Genomic DNA, 21,058 nt, shown 5'->3' on the forward strand with positions numbered 1-21,058 from the left:
GTGGGGATGGGGGGGTGGGAACCAAATTACATGACATAATTGCTTGAGAATAAAATCCCATGAAGATAAACCACAAGAAATCTCTGTCAGAGATTTGGGCAAGATTTTCTGCTGAACCAAATGGGAGACATTGCTTGGAGCATGGGAAAAATGGCCCCTCCCAACACTTAGAGCGGTCCCAGAGCTACTCTAATATGGAACCTTTTCCCAGAGTCACCAACAAATGGCTGTTTGGTGGCCCATAATGCCATGGGGCTGCACCAGAAAAAAGGAGCACAGAATAGCTACGTTGGACTAATGTTCTTTGTGCCAAGGCTATTCCCACGTGCTGGTTAATCTGACTTTGATATTGCTACTTTTAGAAGCTGAGCCCACGTAGGGACCATTGTTTTGTTGTGTTGTGTAACTGATAATCTGCCCTCGTAAGGTGACTTTTTCCTGCTGTACCAGCTGTGCAATTCACCTGAAATCTGAGGGGCTTTGGGCATACATCGAGTGCAGAAACAGTGCAAATATACTATATTCATGGACAAAAACTCAAGAATAAGTTCTTAACAACACATCTTCTCCTTGTGCAGCTGCAGTCAGTCAGCCTCAGCTTTCCTTTGCAGGTCATCAGTTACTTCCTCCCCATCAACTCTACCTAGTCACTAATGGTATCTCCTTCTGAAGTGACACTCAAAAATATCTTCTTGAGGTCCTGACCAAGAACCTGAATTTAAGATGTTTTTTTTATTCCTTGCAGTCTTTCCAGATTGATTCATGTCTCATCTCTTTACCAAGACACTTTTTCTCCATTCATCTTCAGAGTCTTCCTGACCCCCACCACTACACTTCACTTTTCTGTGTATGGACTATCTGACAATATTCTGTCCTGAACTCAGTTCATCGGATCAGAACAGAACGTGGCTTGGCAATCTGTAATCCATTTGTTGTGTGCGAAAAATTGTTTGTTTTCCTCCCTAAAGAGCTTTGTTTTTCTGACTTTTCTCCCACTTCCATTCAATACCCTCCAGGAAGAGCTAACTGAGCAGTCAGGCACCCCTAAGCTTCCTATCTTCAAATGCAGAGCTCCTTTTTATGGTTCTTCAGAACTGAAGAGCCTGCTAAGGAGAGGATACCATAAGTAAAATTTAGAACAGAAGTCAGAAATAGTCAATTGTCCAATAAGTGGATGTAGTGTCTTGGGGCTGCACTTCACCTCTCCTGACTTAATAATGTAGAATTTAGATGTCCTACACATTCATCTGGGCTTCCTCTGAAGTTCGTATAGAGACATGGACACCTAAAGGATGAGTAATCCCATTGAAGGGAGATGTCTAAGATAAGCGTGAAGAATCAAACATCAGTGCCTATCCCTATAAATTAATTATAAAGGGAGCCTACCTGATTAGCTTAAATTAGCCTTGTAAAGGTGAGCTGTTTGAAGATAAATGAATGATTTGCACTGTAAATGTCTAGCTCCTGTATCACATTATTACTGGCCAGTTAACAGAAAGATCTTAGATGCCCACATATAGTTTCTGTAATAGAAGGAGAAAGGCACAAAGACAACAAAAATATGTGAAGAAAAGTTTACAGAAAGTCACAAAAAGCAGGTAAGCATGCAGATCTCTTTAAAAATCCCCTTTTGACCAGTTGGCCAGAATAGGAGAGGATGGGGATATTTCTTAGTTTACACTGATAAGTAAAAGAAGTTATACTATAGATAGATAAACAGTAAAATATGACCAGCACTAGATAAAATTAATCTAGAATTTCTAAAGGAAGTCAAGCATCAAACAGCTGAAATACACACTGTGGTGTACAACCTTTTACTTAGAATGACATTAGAACCTGAGGACAGGAACATGGAAAATATGTCAGTTTTCAAAACACAGTCTGGAGAGGCCTTGAAGAACTATAGCCCTATAAGTCCAACCTCTGTACCAGTGAAATTAGTAAAAACTATATTTAAAATAATTGTGAACATACAGACAAATGCATTGTATTGAGGGAGAGTCAACAGGATTTCTCTAAAGGCAAGTCATGTCTCAAAACTCCAAATTCTTTGATGTCAGCAATCATGTCAGTAATGGATATCCAGTTGCTACTGATGAAATTTTGACCATTGAAGACCTTTTTGGAAGGTCTCCCATCAAAATGCCTTAAAGAAACTAAGCTGCCACAGGATAAGAAGGAAGCTCCCTTTTCATAGATAAGCAATTCATTAAAAGGTAAGAAACAGAGTAAGAGTAAATGGTCAGTTGTCAATGGAGGTCACCAATGGAAATTATAAGTATAGCAGATCTATACTTATAAGTAGCCTGGCAAAGGAGCAAATAGCAAAGTGCCAGCATTTGCTAATGATACTAAATTATTAAGACTAGTAAAGATAGGGCCTGCTTCGAAGAACAGCAAAAGGGCTTCACAGGACTCAGCAACAGTGTCGAAATTGAAGATAAAGTTAAATGTAAATTAATTCAAAGTGAAGCACATGGCAGGGGTGACTCCTAACTTAATGTATAAAATGATAGAGTCTGAGCTCACCATTACTCTGGAAGAAGAATTTGGTCTTAAAACTCTACAGCTATGAAATAGTCAATTTAGTGCTCAGCACAAGTAGAAAAAGCAAATTGGATGCCAGGAATTTGTAGAAAAGGAATAGACAACAAAACACTGAACTTCAGTTCACCTGAATTTTGTGTGTAGTTTTGGAGTCCCATAATCTGTAAAAGGATATAGTAGAACTCAAAAAGCTTTAGGAAGGGCAGCCACAATGATTAAAGGCATGAAACAGCTTTAGTGAAAGGAATGACTAAATAGACTAGAACTCCTCGACCTAAAGAGGAGGCAACTGAGATAGAGATCTATTAATTTGTGAGTGTTAGGGAGAAAAAGCACAGTAGATGACTGCTCACTGCTTCTCCTAATACAAAAACTAGGGGTCATCAAGTGAAGCTAACATGTGGCAGTTCCAAAATATAGTGATTCTTCACATAACATATAATTAAAATATGAAGTTCCTTACCACAGGATGTTGTGGATGATAAAATTGTATATGAGTTAAAAGGCAGAGTTCAGGGAAGAGAAATTCACTGAGGAATACCAGCATAGAAACCACCTTTGGCTCAGCAAATCCCTGAACCACAAATTGTTGGAGACTAGGAGGCTACTTAGCGAAGTATCACCATATGCTTGCCCTGTTCTTATGTTGTTTCCCAGGCGCCTAGCTGTTGGCAACGTATTAGGTTAGATGTACCTTCGATCTGAGCAATGGTCATCTTACGTTCTGCGTTCTTGTACATGATGCTGTGCAGAAAAAGCTAAAATACTCATTAGTTTTCCATTTGCTCTCAAAAATGCGCCAAAATTCGTGCGATCAGAGTTCTAGAGAAGTTCTTGTCTGTCTCTCCTGTGGCTATATTTGCTGTTATGGAGTTCTTCTCTGAGGGAATTTTATGAGCACTACCACTGCATTATTTTAGTATTTTAGTATAAAGAAATAATACTGACTATTGACCTAGATAGAAAAAGTAAATATACTGTAATGGACCTCAACAAGTGATTCAAAATTTGGCCTGTACCATGACTTTGTAGTTAGATATTTATTGTTAGGCAGCCAGCTTTAGAAAATATTGCGAAGTCTTAGCACTAAAAAAACTGCATCTTATCCGATGTTAGGCATGAGGGAGAGTTGGCCCTGTACCTCATGGAAAGTCAAGGAGGAAAAGGGCCTGCTCATCTTTAATACCAAATTTCCATCTGCTGCAGTTGGAAATTGCAGAGATATCACACATATACAATAGGGATTTATTATAGAGGCAGCAACTCATCCTTAACCATAGCGATGATACTGGGCCTCTGTTATAGAGCTGTCTTTAGTGTGTAGACATGCTGATATGTTTGCTCAATAAAATCCAGCTTTCAAGACATACTGTTAAGTTTACATGATCACCAGAGTGAGAGGGATAAAGCTGGAAAAGAAGAAAAGCAGAAGCGAATTAATGCAATAAAGGCTAGGATTTAACAGACAGGGTTGAGTAAAATAAATGTGAAACAACAGGTGTCACTGACTCTTATCAGCATTTTTAATTAACACCTGTTTTTAGCCCAGAGTACTTTGGAAGAGTATGTTGGAGTGTGTCTGTATTTAAAGATAAAGATAGACTGTTGAGAAGTTACTAAGTAGTAAGAGGTTGGGGGAACAGAGAGGTTTGCGGGTGGGGGGAGGCTGTGTTTGCTGGGTGGGTGTTAGTTGCAGCTTAGAGAAACCTGACAGAAAGCCACTATGATAAAATTGCAAGGTAGGGAAATATTGCTATGGCAACAAAATATATTCTCTTGAAGGAAAATGAGTATGAAAAAGGAAATACAGAGTGTGGGAAATTCAAAGGAAGTGCACATTACAAGAGAAAAGACTGAATCTAGTTTAAAAAGAACTAAACCATCGTAGTTTCAATTTATATAATGATAATTTATAATAGTAATAAATTGCTGTTATCCAGACTTTTATAGCACCTACTACTGAAAATCTCAGAGCACTTGGCAGATGTGAAAGAATTGTACTACACAGTAGGAAAATATCACTGTTGCTTCCAACAGTCATCCTCTTCAGTGGCCCATTCTACAAGAACCCAGGCTAACATGATGGACCAACATCACATGGGAAACATGTGACATAAATATTCATAGGATCAGAATCTTTAAACTAATATTTCTTTGGTGTAGATATAAGAGGGTTCTGTAGTGTTGAACTAGTGCTGGTTTATAGTTAGCTTGAGCAAAGGTCAACAAATAAATGACGTAGCTTTCTTTATAGCTAAAACTACTATTTTTTCTAGAATATTTCTTACTAAATATGTATTTTAAAATTTTAAATGATCCCTTCTTACTAAACTACTTCATTCAAAAATTAACTTGGTTCACTTGAAAATCTGACTCAAAAATGCGTAAACAGCTTTCCTTTCAACATAGAAAGTCTGTCCTGAGAAGCAGCATGGATGTTTAACGTAGTCATCTGAACTATTTCACACAAGAATATGTTTAGGTTTCCTAAAGTAGCATATCATCCTAGAAGATAGGAATCACATGGTAAGATTATTTTTTTGGGGGGTTGGGAACATCTTCAAGATTCACAGCCAGGTACAGCCCTCAAGGGCTTTCTCTGGTCAGGGAGCCATACTGTCTGGCTCCCCTTATTAGCTTTCTCTTTCCTCCTGTTTTTTTAATTTGGTTGGTTTGTTTTCTTGCTTCATACCAGAGGGTACCCTTTGATGTGAAGGGCATTCAGTTCTACACCCAACAATCTATAAAGTTATAGGTGGACTTCCTTTAGTTCAGAGATATGTAATTTGACAGTATACTTCAAGTAACAGAAATTTTGGGTGGCTTGAGATATTTGTGTCCATTTCAGATTTTCTCATGGTTATTCAGTACCTTTTACTTGAGACCTATTTGTGTATGACCTTTGAAAGGCTCCATAAGGGCTTTCTTTTTAAACGAGTCACTCAGGCCCCAAATCCAGCCCTTCACTTAACATGCCCGTATTTAGGACCCACAGAAAATTATAGGTCATAAACCCATACATTAATGCTTTGTTAAATTTGGGCCTAAAGGGATGTATAGATTATACCTGGGCAACCTTTAGAGCTTCTGCATCTAAAGTACAATTTAGAAGATTATCCCCTTGACTCACATACATATAGACCCAGTGGCTGTTTCTCCATTAGCCGTTGGTGTGCTCTGCAGCACTTTGTCAGTATGAGAGTGTCTTAGAAGGCAACAAGGTTGTAGACCCTCCTCAGAGGTTTGTGTGTCCTGTTCAAAAGAGCTCATAATCTTAGAAACTAGTAGCATAACAGCAGGAGGTTGACAAAATAATGCCACTAGCATCTCAGAGGTCATAACTTACCAATGCATCCATTGATTCTTCCGTCAGTTCCCTACTAACTTACAGAATCATTGATGAATCTCAACCGACTTTTCAGAGGTAGAAGTCTCAGAAATAAGCAAATGCCTGTCAGTTTTGTGAAAATCAACAAACAGTTAGGCTTAAATAGGATGCAGGAGCTATCTGCATCCCAAAAAGCTACAGTGAAAGTTCAGCAGATATATGTTCTGCCAATCAAGACATGCGCGGCTTAACACGAAGCACAGTCTATGTTGCATCTTGCTCAAACCGTTTTTGGGAGGGAGCTGAGTATACCCAGCTGGGAGGAGGACAGTATATTGTCTGGAGTGTATTTTGGCAGGGCACATAGAGAACAGGTAGAGTTACTGTGCTGAGACCGGTCTAGGAGGAAGCATAGGAAGCTAATCAACAATAGTCTGTTGCTCACAGAATATCTTCTTTTAAAAAACAGCAGTTATGGTTTAAATTTGTGATTGTGATACGTGAAACTTTTGATATGCCTTTGCACATAAACTGTTGCTGAAATAGTCTAGCTGCAGTAAATACCCAGCGATTAATTGATTTTTGCCAAAGGAGATCAGTATTATCGGGGATAGTCTATTTTCCAGACAGTTCATTATTCAGAAATTTCGAAACACAAACCTACAGTTTGGGGAAAGAGAGAAAGATAGGTTCTTTGGAGAGTTCCTGGTCTTCGGGCTGCATTCAGTGGTCTGATTTTCTCCGCAACTGTCTTATTTAAAGAAGGGTGTCCTACTGAACTCATTAGGGTAAAATTGTATCAGTTTTGGGTTGACTTTCATTTAAAGTGTTTTGGTTTTTTTGATGAAATGTAAGATCTTGATGTATTTATTCCTCTCCAGGAACTCTTAAGTAAAGTGTCAATATTTCAGCATTCGCTATAAAGTGCAGGATATGGTCTTTGACTAATACTATATTTTCTATATGAAAGGTTACATAGAAATCTAAGTCTTCAGAATTTACTGAAATTTTACTTTAAAATATTTCCTTGAAGTTCAATAGAATTTCAGGGTTGTCATTTTAGTGATGTGCTGATGTTACACCATCTATACCTGACTTCATTACACATCTATATTCATGTGAAATATATAAGACCTTAAGCCCTGGACCAAGATTTTTTAAATGGTCTCTGGAGCAGTGTTCTGGAATACAGCTACATGCCTAAATCAGTGGTGTTATGTTCAACAGTTGGTTGAAAACCAATCTGTCCACATTTTAATCAACCACTTAGCAACCTAGCCACACACTTTTTACATTCTTTAACCTGATAATCTCAAATTATTCTGGCTCAGAATTCCATTGAAACAGAGTGCAGAGTCATTTTACAGATGCCATTCTTTAATATTGTCTAATTTAAAAGGAAAATATTTCACATAATAACAACATTTTTTGAGGAAAAAAAAAAAGCATGAAAACCATTTCTGTTCCAAAAATTGCTGATATGAGAACTTATGGGAAACAGCTCCTTTTATGAATAATTATTATTATTGTGTTTAAGAAATGGGCAAGATGCCTAGAAATTGAATGAAAGAATGAGCTATTAAATTGAAATATTAAATGAAATAACTGAATTAAAAGTGATCATGTAAACCTTGCAGTAAATGTTGGGAGCTGTAGCTGATTGAACATATTTTCATCATCTGTTTTGTATGCTTAAATACAATTGCTTGATGTAAGTAAACACTTGATTGATATTCTGAATACTTTAAAATCTGCATATGCATCACAGAATACTGAACAATTAAAACTTAATTTCAGTGTAGTTTGATTACATGTAAATTATTTCAATATTCATTTTTTCCTGTTCTGTTTGCTCAGTGCATATTTAATACTCACTTTTTGAATGCATATCACCCTTGATTGGACTGTGAGATGAGGAGGACTCTGAAATTTCTTCCATTAAAAAGGATTGCCTTATAAATATTATTTGTGCCACGGCTCTTCCCCTGCAGATTATTTTCTAAATGTTGTGTACCCTTATTGAAGACAAGGAAAAAAACTGCTGCAGCCCTCCTTTATCAGCCCAGCACAAGGAATATGCTTACATGGTCGATGGGCATGTCTAAGAAGGCTTGTTGGTTGTAACTAGTCCCTAAAGAAATGTTTCCATCTTTTCTGCACTATATTTCTCTCTTGCTTGCATGAACTCTCTCTCCCTTCCCTTCCTCCTCCCTCCACATGACTTTTTTTTCTCGTTCCTGAACTTCTTATGACGTGTTTTAATATTATGGGTAAATATTACACATATTTTGAAGTTGACCATTTTCAGCCTGAATAATCTATCTCTACCTTTAGGTGACCACGTTCAATTTTGGTGTTGTGGAACACAGATGACAAAAGTCTGCCTTTTGATATATTTGTAGAACCTCTCATATAAACTGAAGAGAATTCTTTTCCCTTTTCCATGGGCTGCAATCCATGCACATTATTTTAATCTACAGTATTTAAAATCACCTTATTTCTGAACATCCACCAAGAGGAAACCCTGGGCATTTGATTCTCTTTTTATTTATGCCAATAAAAAGAATAGCCTCTCTGAAGTTAATAAACAACATTATATTTTTGTATTACTTACATATTTTATTTAAAAATAAAATGCTTTCCTGGCATCTTTTCAGTTAAGTCATATTCTCAAAATACAAGCAGACAACAGGTCTGCCAGTCCACCATGGAAGGCAGGTTTGGATTCTTCTCTGCCTCGACTATTTTTGACCTGCATGACCTTGTCATATCACTCACATTTCCCCTTTGTTTCCTTGTCCATACAACAGACATACTAATAGCTATCTTTTTAAATTTTTGTAGAATAGTTGTAGAAAGGTCACATAAGTGCATATAATAACTATTATTTTATTATATGAGAATTTGAACTTAATATTGTATGTGCTAAACAGCTTGCAGGGAAGTGTTTTCCTATCTGTCCTATATAGTTAATCACAGTTTGAGAGTTTTAATCTTGAAGGTCATATTTCTGTTGGCTGTCACTTTGACCAAACAAATGGCTGAACTTCATGGTTTACAGGCAGATTTCCTTATCTCTCTTTTTCAAGAGACATATAAGTCTTGATTGCTGGAGTTATTGTGAAGCAAGCAATAATAACAAGGTGGAGGGAGGGGTGGGAAGACACTCACTTCAAGACCAGTACCCTGTAGATGCCATTTTAGAAAGCAAATATTGTACCTTGTAATTGTAGCACAAGAACAAAAGGGAGGGTGTTTTGCCTGGGTTTTTGTTTGTTTGTTTGTTTGAGGAGCTGATAAAACATACGTGTGCTAGTAATAGCAAGAGGTCTTCCCACAACAAAACATGCTTATAAAACAGACGTTGAGCTTGAGGTCGGTCTCATGCTGTACAGAAATCTCTCTGATTGTTCCTGTAGAATAAAAACAACACAACTTCCATGCCAAAGAGACTCAAAATAACAAGTATCTTCTATTAAAGCTAGTTTTAAAAGACCTGGACATTCTTGACTGATTTAATACTGTTTGCCTAAGTAATGCAAACTTGTCATTCTTGTTTGAAACCTCCACCTTATTTTAACGCAATTCCATTTATAATAATTTATGAAGTATCTGTGTTGTTATTTCCAGCTCTCTTGGTTTGTGAAGAGCATTTCTTGGATAGTCTTTTTTTCCCCCTTTTTTTTTGCTCAGTACAGATCTGAAAATAATGAGCTAACTTCACAGTTTTATGAATAGGATTCATAATAGGACTGAAGTTTAACGTTGATTAAAGGAAAAAAATTTGAAATCTTTGTGAAACAGCAAAGAAATGACAGCTTTAAGGCCATGATTCCGTTCTGCAGGTCAATCAAATGAAAAAGTTACTTTACATTTTTTGGTTGCAGGCTAAAGCAAATGTCTGTATAGTTATAACTTTGGAAAAACAAAATAATGAAGCAGACATTCTTTTTAGCTAGTCATATAGCCAGTTTCTGTTTGGTTTCCAATTTCCCCTCGAAGTACTAAGAATGTATATTTAATCCATAATTGAAAAGAAAAATGTGCCAGAAAAAGATATACATGATAACTATTCAAGATACACATATTTTAACATGTACTTATTTGTCTAAATTAAAGCATAGCCTCAGAAGTGACATTACAAACCAATGTATTTTAATGGAAAATCCTTCATAGAGAGCATGTTGAAAAGCTTCAGATACATAGATGTGCGTGATAAAATGATGGTGCACTGCCTGTTCTCCAGCGATCAAGAGGTTAACCTTAATTCATCTTTTCCCCTCCCTTAAACAGGTTCTGTGAGGAGGGCTGCAAATTAGTGCCTGGAAGACACAGCAGGGAGATTAGCTTTAGGGAGGAAAGGACTCCCCACTCCAACTCTTAGGAACCTCACCTGGAGAGTGCAATTCCTTTTCTACTTAAGCTAACGTATTATGCCTTCTTGTCACGAATGTTATTCCTTGAGGAAAGTCCTCTCCAGCTCTATCTCACAATCTGCTTAATCGCTCCAAGTGTGCGGTAGAAGAGAAGAGAGCAATAAGGCTGTAGCAAGAGGGAGGCAGAAAATCGCTTAGGCTTTGGCCAGAAACAGGTGTCCCAGTGTGGTACATCACATGGGACTCCTTCACCCACCAAGGGGAAGAAGGATTCCAGTGTTTCCTCTTGTTCACACTGGCCTGAGGAAGAGCTACAGCATTGCCCGTTGTTTCCTAAGATACCCTCAAGGTACAGAACTTATAAATACCGGCATCCATATGATGCTGTCTGATGATATTCATTGGGCAAACACAAACTACACGTTACTAACACTGAGAAATCACAATGCTGCTTTTTCCCCACTGGGGCAAAGAAGACATCTTCTTCACAAACTTCAAGCATCTACAACTGATCTATTGTTGAAATTAACAGGTGAAATGGGGGAAACTTTACCAGTAATGGGAAAAATACAGAAATAGGGACAAAAATACAGATGGGGAATCAATCTTTTACTTCACAGCTGAAATAAAATTGAGGTATTTTGTTGGTTTACATATCCAAAAATAATCACCAAAACTATTTTTAAACAGCTTCAAACATGCAGTAGAAGAAAATGTGTACAAATAGAATCACTTTCTCACAGTACAGTGTGATTGTCACATAGTGGTTTTCTACACATAATATAAAAGCGGCATTAGCCCAATGCAGAATTTCCCATTGTGATTAGCCTTTGCCAGTGCAATGTTGTATATATTCTGAGGAAGCTTCCGATGGATGGCTTGTTTCCTCTAGCTTCTGTGGAATTCCCAAGGATTGCAAACAAGAGGATATATACAGCCTTCTACAGTATCTCCATCCCATGTAGGTATTTGCTGTAATTGCCGGGAGATGATGGTGTATGGTCTCTGGGTAGGAAGAAGGATCTGTGTCATTCATTACAAATGGAAGGAGCTGTTGCTCAGCAAGCCCTCAACCCACCAGAGTAATGATCTCAGTATGCCATGATGCAGCCCTCTGGGTTAACAGTAAAGGTGAAGTTCCACATCTACACTGCTCCTTTCCTACTGCACTCTGTCACTCTGTCTCTAGGTGATACTCAGGTGGTGCCTTCTAGAGCACATTTAGAGATCATTTTTGCTTGTGAATTTTGCTGTTTTTCTCCTTGTTTTGCCTCATTGACACAACCTTCCTCACCATAGGATCTTCAGAAAACTCTCAGGATTCTGTGCCAATACTGTGCTGAGGGAGTTAGGAGGCAAAGCAGTGTCACCCCTTACCTTTTTCAGTCCCTGGGGATTCATGACTGTTTAGCATGACTTGACTGGATTATCATCTTCAGAGAGCCGTATTGAAGGGTCTGTGAGGACAAAACTCTGCAAATTTCTACAAGGACCTCTGAAGTCTTGTGAGATTGGGGATTAGTCTTTTCTGCAGGGGACTTTGAGGTTCCTAACAATGTTATTGGGGCTAGCATTCATCTATGTTGTGGCTGGTATCTCTCAAAGGATCAATTTGTTATGACCTACAGTACCTTCAGCTCCCTCAATTAGTTCAACTAGATCTGATGGGACTCAACACTGAACATAACACTTGATGAAGAAGTTTATGAGTAGTCACTGTCCTACCTCATAGTTCTGCAATCTGAGTATGAGCGTATCAAGTTTCCCTAATAAAGCTTTAGCAGCACTTTTGATGAGAATTGAAAAACTTCGTCTGGCCATTAACAAAACCTGATGCAGCTCTTAAATTATTCTCTGCAAGTGACATGTTTCCTTTTTCTTGCAGGTATCAGAGATTTGAAAAAGCATTTCTTCTAGCTGTTGACATAGGTGCTCGGGACCTGTTTATGGTGAGTCACTTCTGGAGACAGAGGCTGTTATCAGGATGTCAGTTGTCAGCTTTTGTCCACGTTAAAATGGATCCATGTCATTTGGAGCCTTAGACACGTACTGAAGACAGAACTATTCTACCTGGTTTGCCCTTTGCCATCACAAAACTCATCAATAGGAGTTGAGTATCTTTAGAGTCATTGACATTTTCCCTAGCACGGCCTAAAGGCTATTCTTTATTTTCCAGGAATTAATGTATATGTTTTTGAACTTTCGCCTTCTTCATCTGTCCTAATGTGGGTGAATGTCATCTTTCACTCTAATAAGCTTATACGTTTCTAATCCGTTCCTTTAAGAAGTACAACTGCTGAGTTCTGGACACAAGAGCTGGCCATATCCTGGGGATCCTGAATGCTCTTAGTTTGTCTCTTAGGGTTTTGTGAAAAGTGACAAATTATGAACGCTTCTACAGGTACTTTTAAAACAACAAAGCTCAGCAGCATCAACACAAGGGTTTTTACATTTCATGCACTCTCTGCCCCCTCCCATTTAATTAGCTACAAAAGTAAAATTAACCAGCTCTTAAAAGGTCCTCTGTGTGAGCTCTGCAGGAGGCTCTTGTTTTATAAGATCTTGCACCACAATGTCACAGTGAGGTCAGATGGACAAAGCCAATCGTGCTTTCCTAGTCTCTCAGCATGTTGCTGCTCCACAGCTGATTTCATTGTTTTCAAAGAAACAATAGGAGAGGGGCTTGTTGAAAAAAAGGCCCTTTGAACGATTCGTTTGCTTGACTCTTTTGCATAATGAAGACATTCTGTTGTTTAAATTAAGCTTTGACACTAGATGTTAATATCATTTATCCCATTAAGTCACTTGCCCTGCTAGTTCAATCTTGATATTTAAATTGTATGTTAAATTACACAATTAAATCCTGCTTTTATGGGTTATGAAAATTCCCTTCTAATTATATAAAAAGTTGTGTGAACCTTTTGATGTTTTTTTCACAGCTCTAATCATCTGGCTTGTTCCATCTAATTAGAAAGATGTGAATACTGCGATAAACTTTTCTAAGTATGCATCAAAAGAATGTGGTGGAAATGTCAGACTTTTAGGAAATTCATTACATGTTTTATGTTTACTCTCCTCGATTTTTCCTCTTTTTAGCTCATCTTTTTCCTTTTTTTATTTAATGTAATTTCTTCAGTACAAATTTTATACCTAATCAAGCTAAGCACTGCTGCAGCCACATATACAATGCAGACTGTAACATGTCCGTGGCAGGTTACAGCTTTTTGTCAGAGGCTCGCCCACCATACAGATAATAAATTCTCTCTGAGTAATGTCAGCAATTCTGGCAGAACAAATGACCCAGCATTTGGCCTGTCATCTCAAGGGCCCTCTGTCGTATGGCTGAGAGCATTTCCTATATGATCTTTTTCCTTCCCTCCTCTGACAGGAGGACTGAGGGAGCACCTCTGTCGCAGGGTGGGAAACACCAGTATTGGGTCAAGAGATGGGTCCAAAGCTGCTAACAAGAGGGAGGGACTGTCAGTACCTGGCACCACAAGTGGTAACATGTCCTCCTTTCAACAGAAAGGTTCTCCAACTTTCAAGAGGAGTTTCTGTGTTCACCGAGAAATTAGCTCCATCCCTTCCTACTCTTCTTTGTTTTCCCTTTCCTCTCTCAACACCTACTCTCCATTTCTCATCTCACCAATGCTCTTAAACATAAATATATATTTCCACATAGTTTCTGCTGGCTTACATTACTGTGAGATCAAAACCAGTTCTATATTGTCCTTGTTCTGCTTGCATTACCTTTGAGATTCCTCATAGTTTTCCCTAAAGTATGCAATAAGAAGCACATACACCTGCATCTTTGAATCCTCTGTTAACTCTCTGCCTCCTCTGGGGAAATGTCCTTTTGCTAATTCATCTCCTAAGTAAGGTACTAATGAACAAACTTTACAATAAGCTAACAATGGCACTGCTGCAAGACTACTAAGTACAGGACTCAAGAAGTTTAAAGGTGCATAGGTCATAAAAAGTATTTATTTGTGCCACGGTGATTGCTAGGGAATTGGGCTTCATTGCACTAAATACTGAGAATTAGATGATCTGTTCCCTGGAAGCTTACAGTCCTCCTAGGTATTAGTATAACAATACTATTGCTAAGCAAGGTTTGTGCATCCTTCACTTCTGCTTAACACTGAATAATTTGTATATATTGTTTATATAGGTCAAAATGCAATTAATAACATACAACTTGACTTTACCTGTATTTAAAGCATTTATAATTATGTGCAGTACGAATAACTAATATATAGGTCAATTATTTGTACTGTTGTTTTACAGACCAACCAAATCCATTTATAAAACCTCAGATGGCTCTAGGAGTCATGCCACCTTATTCCCAGTCAATTTAATGGGATTTCAAGAAGAAATAGTAGACTAAAGAAAGATATCTGATGACATAAGTGAAATGAGAAAGAAAAAAATCTATTTATTAAAGGGGAACAGAGAAGGAACAAAAGAGGAAAGGATAGAGAGGAGCAGATACAGCAGAGGCTGAGGAGGATCCAAACGTTGAATACCCATCTTCTGAGACTTCTAAGGAAATGTCGTGTGTCTTGGAGAATTTATCCTGAGCATCTCTTTCACCAAACAGGGCTCTGCAGCAATCCTGTTATTTGTTTTGAGATTGCAAAGAAGTTTGAGAGAATGCTATATGAGAGTTAATTTCTTTCATAGAAATGAAAAAGAAAAAAAAAAAGGCTTAAAAGTTAGTCCTGTAGCTATAGCGTCACTAGTATGATGCCATAGCAAGACATATATGCACTGCTGTGTCTCTTCATAAGCTTTACCCTCACGTCACATCTAAGTCCGTCAATTATTATCATCTCCTACAAAGTTCAATAAAAAAATAAAACTGAAAAGGACATAATATCATGAACAACAGCTACATTTATTGGACAGTGACTGATCCAATCTGTGACAGAAAAGATCAAGCAATAGAAGGGTTGTTAGCTTGAAATCCTTTTGTAGTATGCTCCAGCTCTCAGCTGCTGAAAATTCAAAAGGCCATCCCACGTACCAAAGGTAGCAAAAAAATGCAAGGAAAAGACACTTTAATAAAACTGTCAGATCTTGGGTGATACACTGATGAGGAAAGTGCATGTTTCGAAGAAACGTTGGAATTTTGCCCAGAAATATCCTATAGACAAATGCACATCAGTGTTTCAAATGACTTCTGCTCACTGAGGGCCAGCTCTGTGAGTCACAAAGATGAGGGTAAAAAGGAAGTAGTCCAAAAAGTAATCAAACTGTTAAATGATAAAATATAACCCTTTCAGCAAACTCCTGATAAGCAGCTGGAAATTGTTTTTATTGTCACCATTGTTTTTGAAAGGGACGTGATCTTTGGACTGATAAATTCATAGATAATTGTGTGAATAAGTCTGTAATGAATATTCAGCTAATTTAATTCTTTTTTTTTCTGTCATTCTTTAAGGCACCCTCTAATCCAGTGTTTCTTCTTTCTCTTTTATTTATTTTCTAGTTTTATTCTTCTCAGAGAGTTATAAATTCTTAGGAAATCCAATTTTGCTGGCTTATTTGAATGAGGAACACCTAAATTTGATCTGAAATTGTCTAATTAGGAGTTTTTATATCTGTAATCTTTTCTTTCTAAAGCTTATTTAGAGATAGAGAGAAGAGCTACTCTTTTTTTTTTAATTCTTTATGACAGCAACTTGAGGAACCATGAAGAAAGCCACTTATCAGCCTACTGCTATATCTTTATTTCTTCCAAGGCTCCTGTTAGGGATGGATATGTAGCATCTCTACATTTCTTTACTCAAAACAGAAAACATGGGCAAATACAAGATCTGAAAGTAACAGATGTTTTGATACACACAGCATGTACAGCCTCTTAACTGAAAGAACCTTGTCATTTTCTGCAGTTGTTTCCATCCCCTCACCAAGTTTATTATTTAAAATTGCATTGAAGGGTACAATACTTCTCTTAAACTACAAAAAGACAGTCATTAAGCATAGTCAGAATGCATTTTAAATTAGCGAACACAATCTGCCTATACATTCAAATCTTTGTAAGTTCAGACTTGTTCAAGAGCCCTTAGGTTTTCTATTGTTACCTAAATAAGCTGACAATATCTACTGTTTAATCTTCATAGAAATCATACCTTGCTACTCAGGCCCTTTTTCTCCTGACAACCATGTTAGACCTACAGAGAGAGGAAGTACAGAGTTCGCAACGAGTTCGTAACTCATTACTTTGCTCCAAGACACTTGCACATTTTTTAAGTCACACCTGTGTTTGTAATTACAGAATGTTGCCATCTCCTGCAGACTGTTTGGATTTTCCAAGTCAATACCAGGTTTTCTTGCCTAACAGTCTCAGTTTTGCTAACATTCTCAGTTTGCTTCTTATTTTTTAAATATTATTGTTATTATTGTTATTGTTGTTGTTGTTATTAAATGAATGGATAATAAAAGCAGCATCTTTTTCTCCTAACACTATTACTTTCACTTTTTAAATCTAGCTTCTCTTTCTAGAAGGTCACTTTTTCCTGTAAGAGTTCCTGTCATATTGATGAAAGTGGCAGTAAATTCACACTGAGAAGGACAGTTTCACCTGAAATCTTCTGCATTAATGAGAATATAGTTGCTTTTATGGTATGCAGAGGTCAACATTTCCAGCAAATACTCCTTTTCTCTTTAAATTCCTGCATGCAGATAGATTACAGAACAATGGCCAGAAATTACTTAAATCTTTGGATACCAAATGGCATCTTCAGCAAGGAAGTGGGAAAAAAAAACTTTGCCAACTGTTCTTGGGTTTCCCTCACTTCATATGTCTCAGTTCATGCACAGAGCAGCCTGTGGCCATGACACCAAAGGAGAAGGGGGTTAATTGTCCTTTATTAATGGTCAAGGATGAAACTTTACTTCAAGGGCCAAAACCAAGGCCAGTGAAGCTGTAATTTGTCAGCGGGAATACATTCTCCCACAAATTGTACTGTATGTAGTACGGGTGGTTTCCACCTCAAAGGTTAACTCACAATAAAAAGCCTTGCAGTTCAGCATGTAATGATACACCTCTGCTGCAGCCCTCTGATTTTTAACCCTAGATTAAGGACTAGATCCAGAGTATCGGCAACTCTTCATGCTAGACAACAGCATTTTTGGAAAGCCCCTTGTGGTCCAAGAGTGACTCAGGGATCATGTAACCTCTGTGGGTGTTAAAACCATTGAGCAACCGTTGTTGCTCTTATTACCACACAAGGAGGACCACCATCACTTTACTCAAAGATCAGTAAGTGTAACATGACAACCTCCAAACAAAAACTAGTCCCAGAAGATCTTTACCCCAAAACTCATGTACTAGGTGGAAACCTTAACACGCTTCAAATAGGTGCTGTCAGCCAGAAGAGTTCCCGTACTTCAGATCTGGTTTACACAGAGCCACCTCCTATCAACCCTCTTTTTATTCATGTTACACCAACAGAAGCTACCTTAAAAGCAGACAGATTGGTTTCTTTCATACACTAAGTCAATGGCTTCACTTTTATCAGTGCATGATTGGTCAGTGTTTTATTCATTGCTGCATTCAACAGCACAAGTAAGATAATACATTTGCATTGGGAGGGAATTAAAATGTAATGGTAAGTTCATCAGTTCCATCTGTGTTTGTGATCTAAATAATAAAAGAGCCTCTTTCTTTCAAAATCCCTTTTGTTACTCCTATGAGATTCATTTTAGATTAATCTTTTTTTTTTTCTCTTTTATTTCCAAAGGACATCCATTACCTTGCACTAGATAAGGGTGAATTGGCACTAGCTGAAGTGGCAAAGAAAAAGGCTAATGACATTGATGCAGAATCAATAACTACTAGAATTGGTAAGAATTAATGGTGTTTAAAAAGCCCTTTTTGTTTTAATCAATACTTGTCCTGTACAACACCGTGTTATATTTGTAAGGGGGTTATTGTTTCGATTGCGTTGTTTTCTTTGAAAGCGAGACAGTATTTTTATTCATAACTAAAGAGGGAGGCTTATAAAAACATAGCTTTGCCTTTCAGTACCCACGTGAGGATTGTGTCAATGCAATAGATACAAAGCAAAAAGGAATTATACTATGGCTATGTAGAAAAGTTCAGGCTATACAGACTGAACTGAGTGCAAGAGGTAAGGGACTGAATCTGAAAATCTTTGTTATTGTGTTCAATGTTAAAGGCCAGGTATGGCAATCTCATTCACTTCTAAATATTTGCTCGTGCACACTGTTCCAATAACTGGAGTCACATCCTGAATCCTTTGGCAGCATTTGGTTGAAACATTTACTGATGTGAACAGAGGCTCAGATCCTGGCTTTAAAGTAACAGCTTTGCACGCAGTGGGATTCTTGCCGTTCCATAAGGAATATCGATGCAAAAATTGCAGGGTTGGACTAATAGCTCAAACACAGACAACTTTTCAGGCACGGAAACTCATACCTCATTCACTTTCTCCTTGTGTTTCCTGTGAATTGTCATGAAGAGATGTATTCAAATACATGGATCGTTCTGATTTTGGGCCTATAGCACAAACGAAGCAGAAGGGGTCTAAGTCCAGGTAGCTGACTTTCAGCAGAGGGAAGGTAGACAAAGGGGAAAAAAAAACACAGAATATTTGTATAAAATATGCACAGTGCTGTTGTGCTTATTCTACTGCATCTTAGAGGAATATTAGAGGAAACCACTTGTCCTTGTCCCATACCAAGAAGTCGAATACAATTAAAACTCAGAAGGAGTCACAAAACCTTTGAGATCTTGGGTAACACAGGATTCTTTTAGAACTGTACATCTTGGTGTTTACCCAGAGCGTACAAGCAAATGCCATTCAAATATATAGAAATGAAGAGAAGTGGTATATGCGTTTATGTGGCTTTTTCTATATATTGTATAAATCCATGACTTTCAAGGCTGTGCAATACAGTATCACCTTCTTCCCTCTCCAGCAGAGGAGAAATCAAGCAGTGCCTGTCCTGAACTCTTTTCTTCAGAGTCTTTCATTTTCAAGCTTAAGTCACTTTGAGCGTTTTTTGCACCATAACTGGGCCTTTGGGCAAGCCCTTTCACCACTAGAATTGTCAAAACTGACATTTGTTTAGGTCATCTGTTACTGGGCACTCTTTAAAGTGTACAGTTACATCTCCTTTGCTTTCTCTTCTCTTACTTCTTAGGTAGTTGTCCTCTGCACCTAATACAACTAAGATACCAAAGACTTGTATCTGTTCATTATTTATTCTCTTACACTTAATCCTGAAAATGTAAACCTTAATCTGTGTCTTCATTTAATTCCTTGAAAACTAGTGCTATTACTAGATTTTTGAAGTTAGTCAATTTTTAAGTTTACTGAGAGCTTTGTATAGTATTATAGACATACATGCAAAGGGAGGAATAGGGAAGAAGCATGAAGTGATCACAAATTCCTTACTTGCATATCAGATATAATACACGTTACTACAGTTATAAATGTGCAGGCACACAGTCTTCCCCTCCTTCAGAACAGTCCTACAGTTACCTCTGTAATGCCCCATAAGCATAAATTATTAAAGTCGTTTTATATGATAAAGTCTTTAAAATGTTCTCATTTGCTGAATAATTAACTATCAGAATGATTTAAAGTACTTTTCAATGCCCCTGGGACAAACTGTCACTGAGATTCAGTCTATAAACGGTAATGAATTTGCATCCATTTCATTTTGTATGAAAATAAACAGGAATCTCCCATGAGTTCGTTTCACTGCAGATTGGATCTCATCTTAAACATGTGAAATCTCAGCCACAGGTTTTGTTTTATTACACTTTAATTCAAAGCCCTTTCTTGATGATGTTTTTATTTCATAAACTGTTGTTAGCAAAAAAGGTGTCATGAGTCATGAACTTTGTGGACCCAGTGAAAACAAAAGATAACAAGTGCTTTATATGTAAAATACTATATTTATCTAATATTTTGAGAGGGGGAGAAAAACTCATGCCAGAGCCAGAAGTTTTAAAATGAAGTTTCAAACAAGTCTCTGTCCCCTAACCATCCCCTAAACCCAGTCCTCTTCATCTAGTCCCTCCTCTCTGGGGCTTTCAGCCACTCAGTTCACCAATGGTCACACTTCCCAGATCAAACCTAGATCTTGGGCACCTACTTCAGGCTTCTACAAGAAGGCAGCAACCTAAGCAAACAGGCAGCAAGGTGCAATCAGTGCTATTGATCCCAAGTTATACTGAACCCCTCCCTAGATAGTATCTGGCCTCTCTACAGCATATTTCATATATATGTTGCAGTATAATATTTGGTCCTAAATAGTACAAATGTGAGCTGTTCTCATATATCAGCATCTAATGATGTTTCCTGAGCTAGCCCATCCCCAAAACTCAGCTCAACACTACTTGAAAATAACATGAGTCAGTGCTCCTGGCTGATTCCCAAGCCCTTGAGAATGCTCCATCTTGCCCCAGATATATTTAATTTGTCAAGATATTTTTGTGTACAGGGCTCACTTCAAACATAATATATTTCAAACTCAGACTTTTGGAAAAGTTTCAAGCTCCTACAAATAATGTAGAACTACAATATAATTTCAGCTGAAATTTATAAATGTCATCCAGAGTTCTATAATCGTTAGTAGATTCCTCAGATATATCAAGATTTGTATCAACGCAAACTAAAAATAGATTGATTATTTTATAACTTTCTGAATTTTAGCTCTTCTCAGTTCATCACATGATTACGGTTTGCTATACACCGTTTTGAAGAAGCCGCCCTCAAAGCTAAGAATGTCTGGGTACATGTGGTAAAAACACCTGTAGACCTTCAGA

The 21,058-nt window shown here is 37.6% G+C and overlaps 1 protein-coding gene across 1 annotated transcript in view; it reads left to right on the forward strand.

Annotated features, from left to right (window-relative positions):
* WDPCP (WD repeat containing planar cell polarity effector) overlaps positions 1 to 21,058 on the forward strand; it is a 157,303-nt gene that overhangs the window by 97,808 nt on the left and 38,437 nt on the right. Inside the window, exons 14-15 of the mRNA XM_074820585.1 lie at positions 12,137 to 12,200; positions 18,000 to 18,102. Coding sequence (XP_074676686.1) covers positions 12,137 to 12,200; positions 18,000 to 18,102 — 167 coding nt within the window. The remainder of the gene's footprint in view (positions 1 to 12,136; positions 12,201 to 17,999; positions 18,103 to 21,058) is intronic.

Source organism: Strix aluco, chromosome 3, assembly GCF_031877795.1.
Source record: "Strix aluco isolate bStrAlu1 chromosome 3, bStrAlu1.hap1, whole genome shotgun sequence".
NCBI lineage: Eukaryota > Metazoa > Chordata > Aves > Strigiformes > Strigidae > Strix > Strix aluco.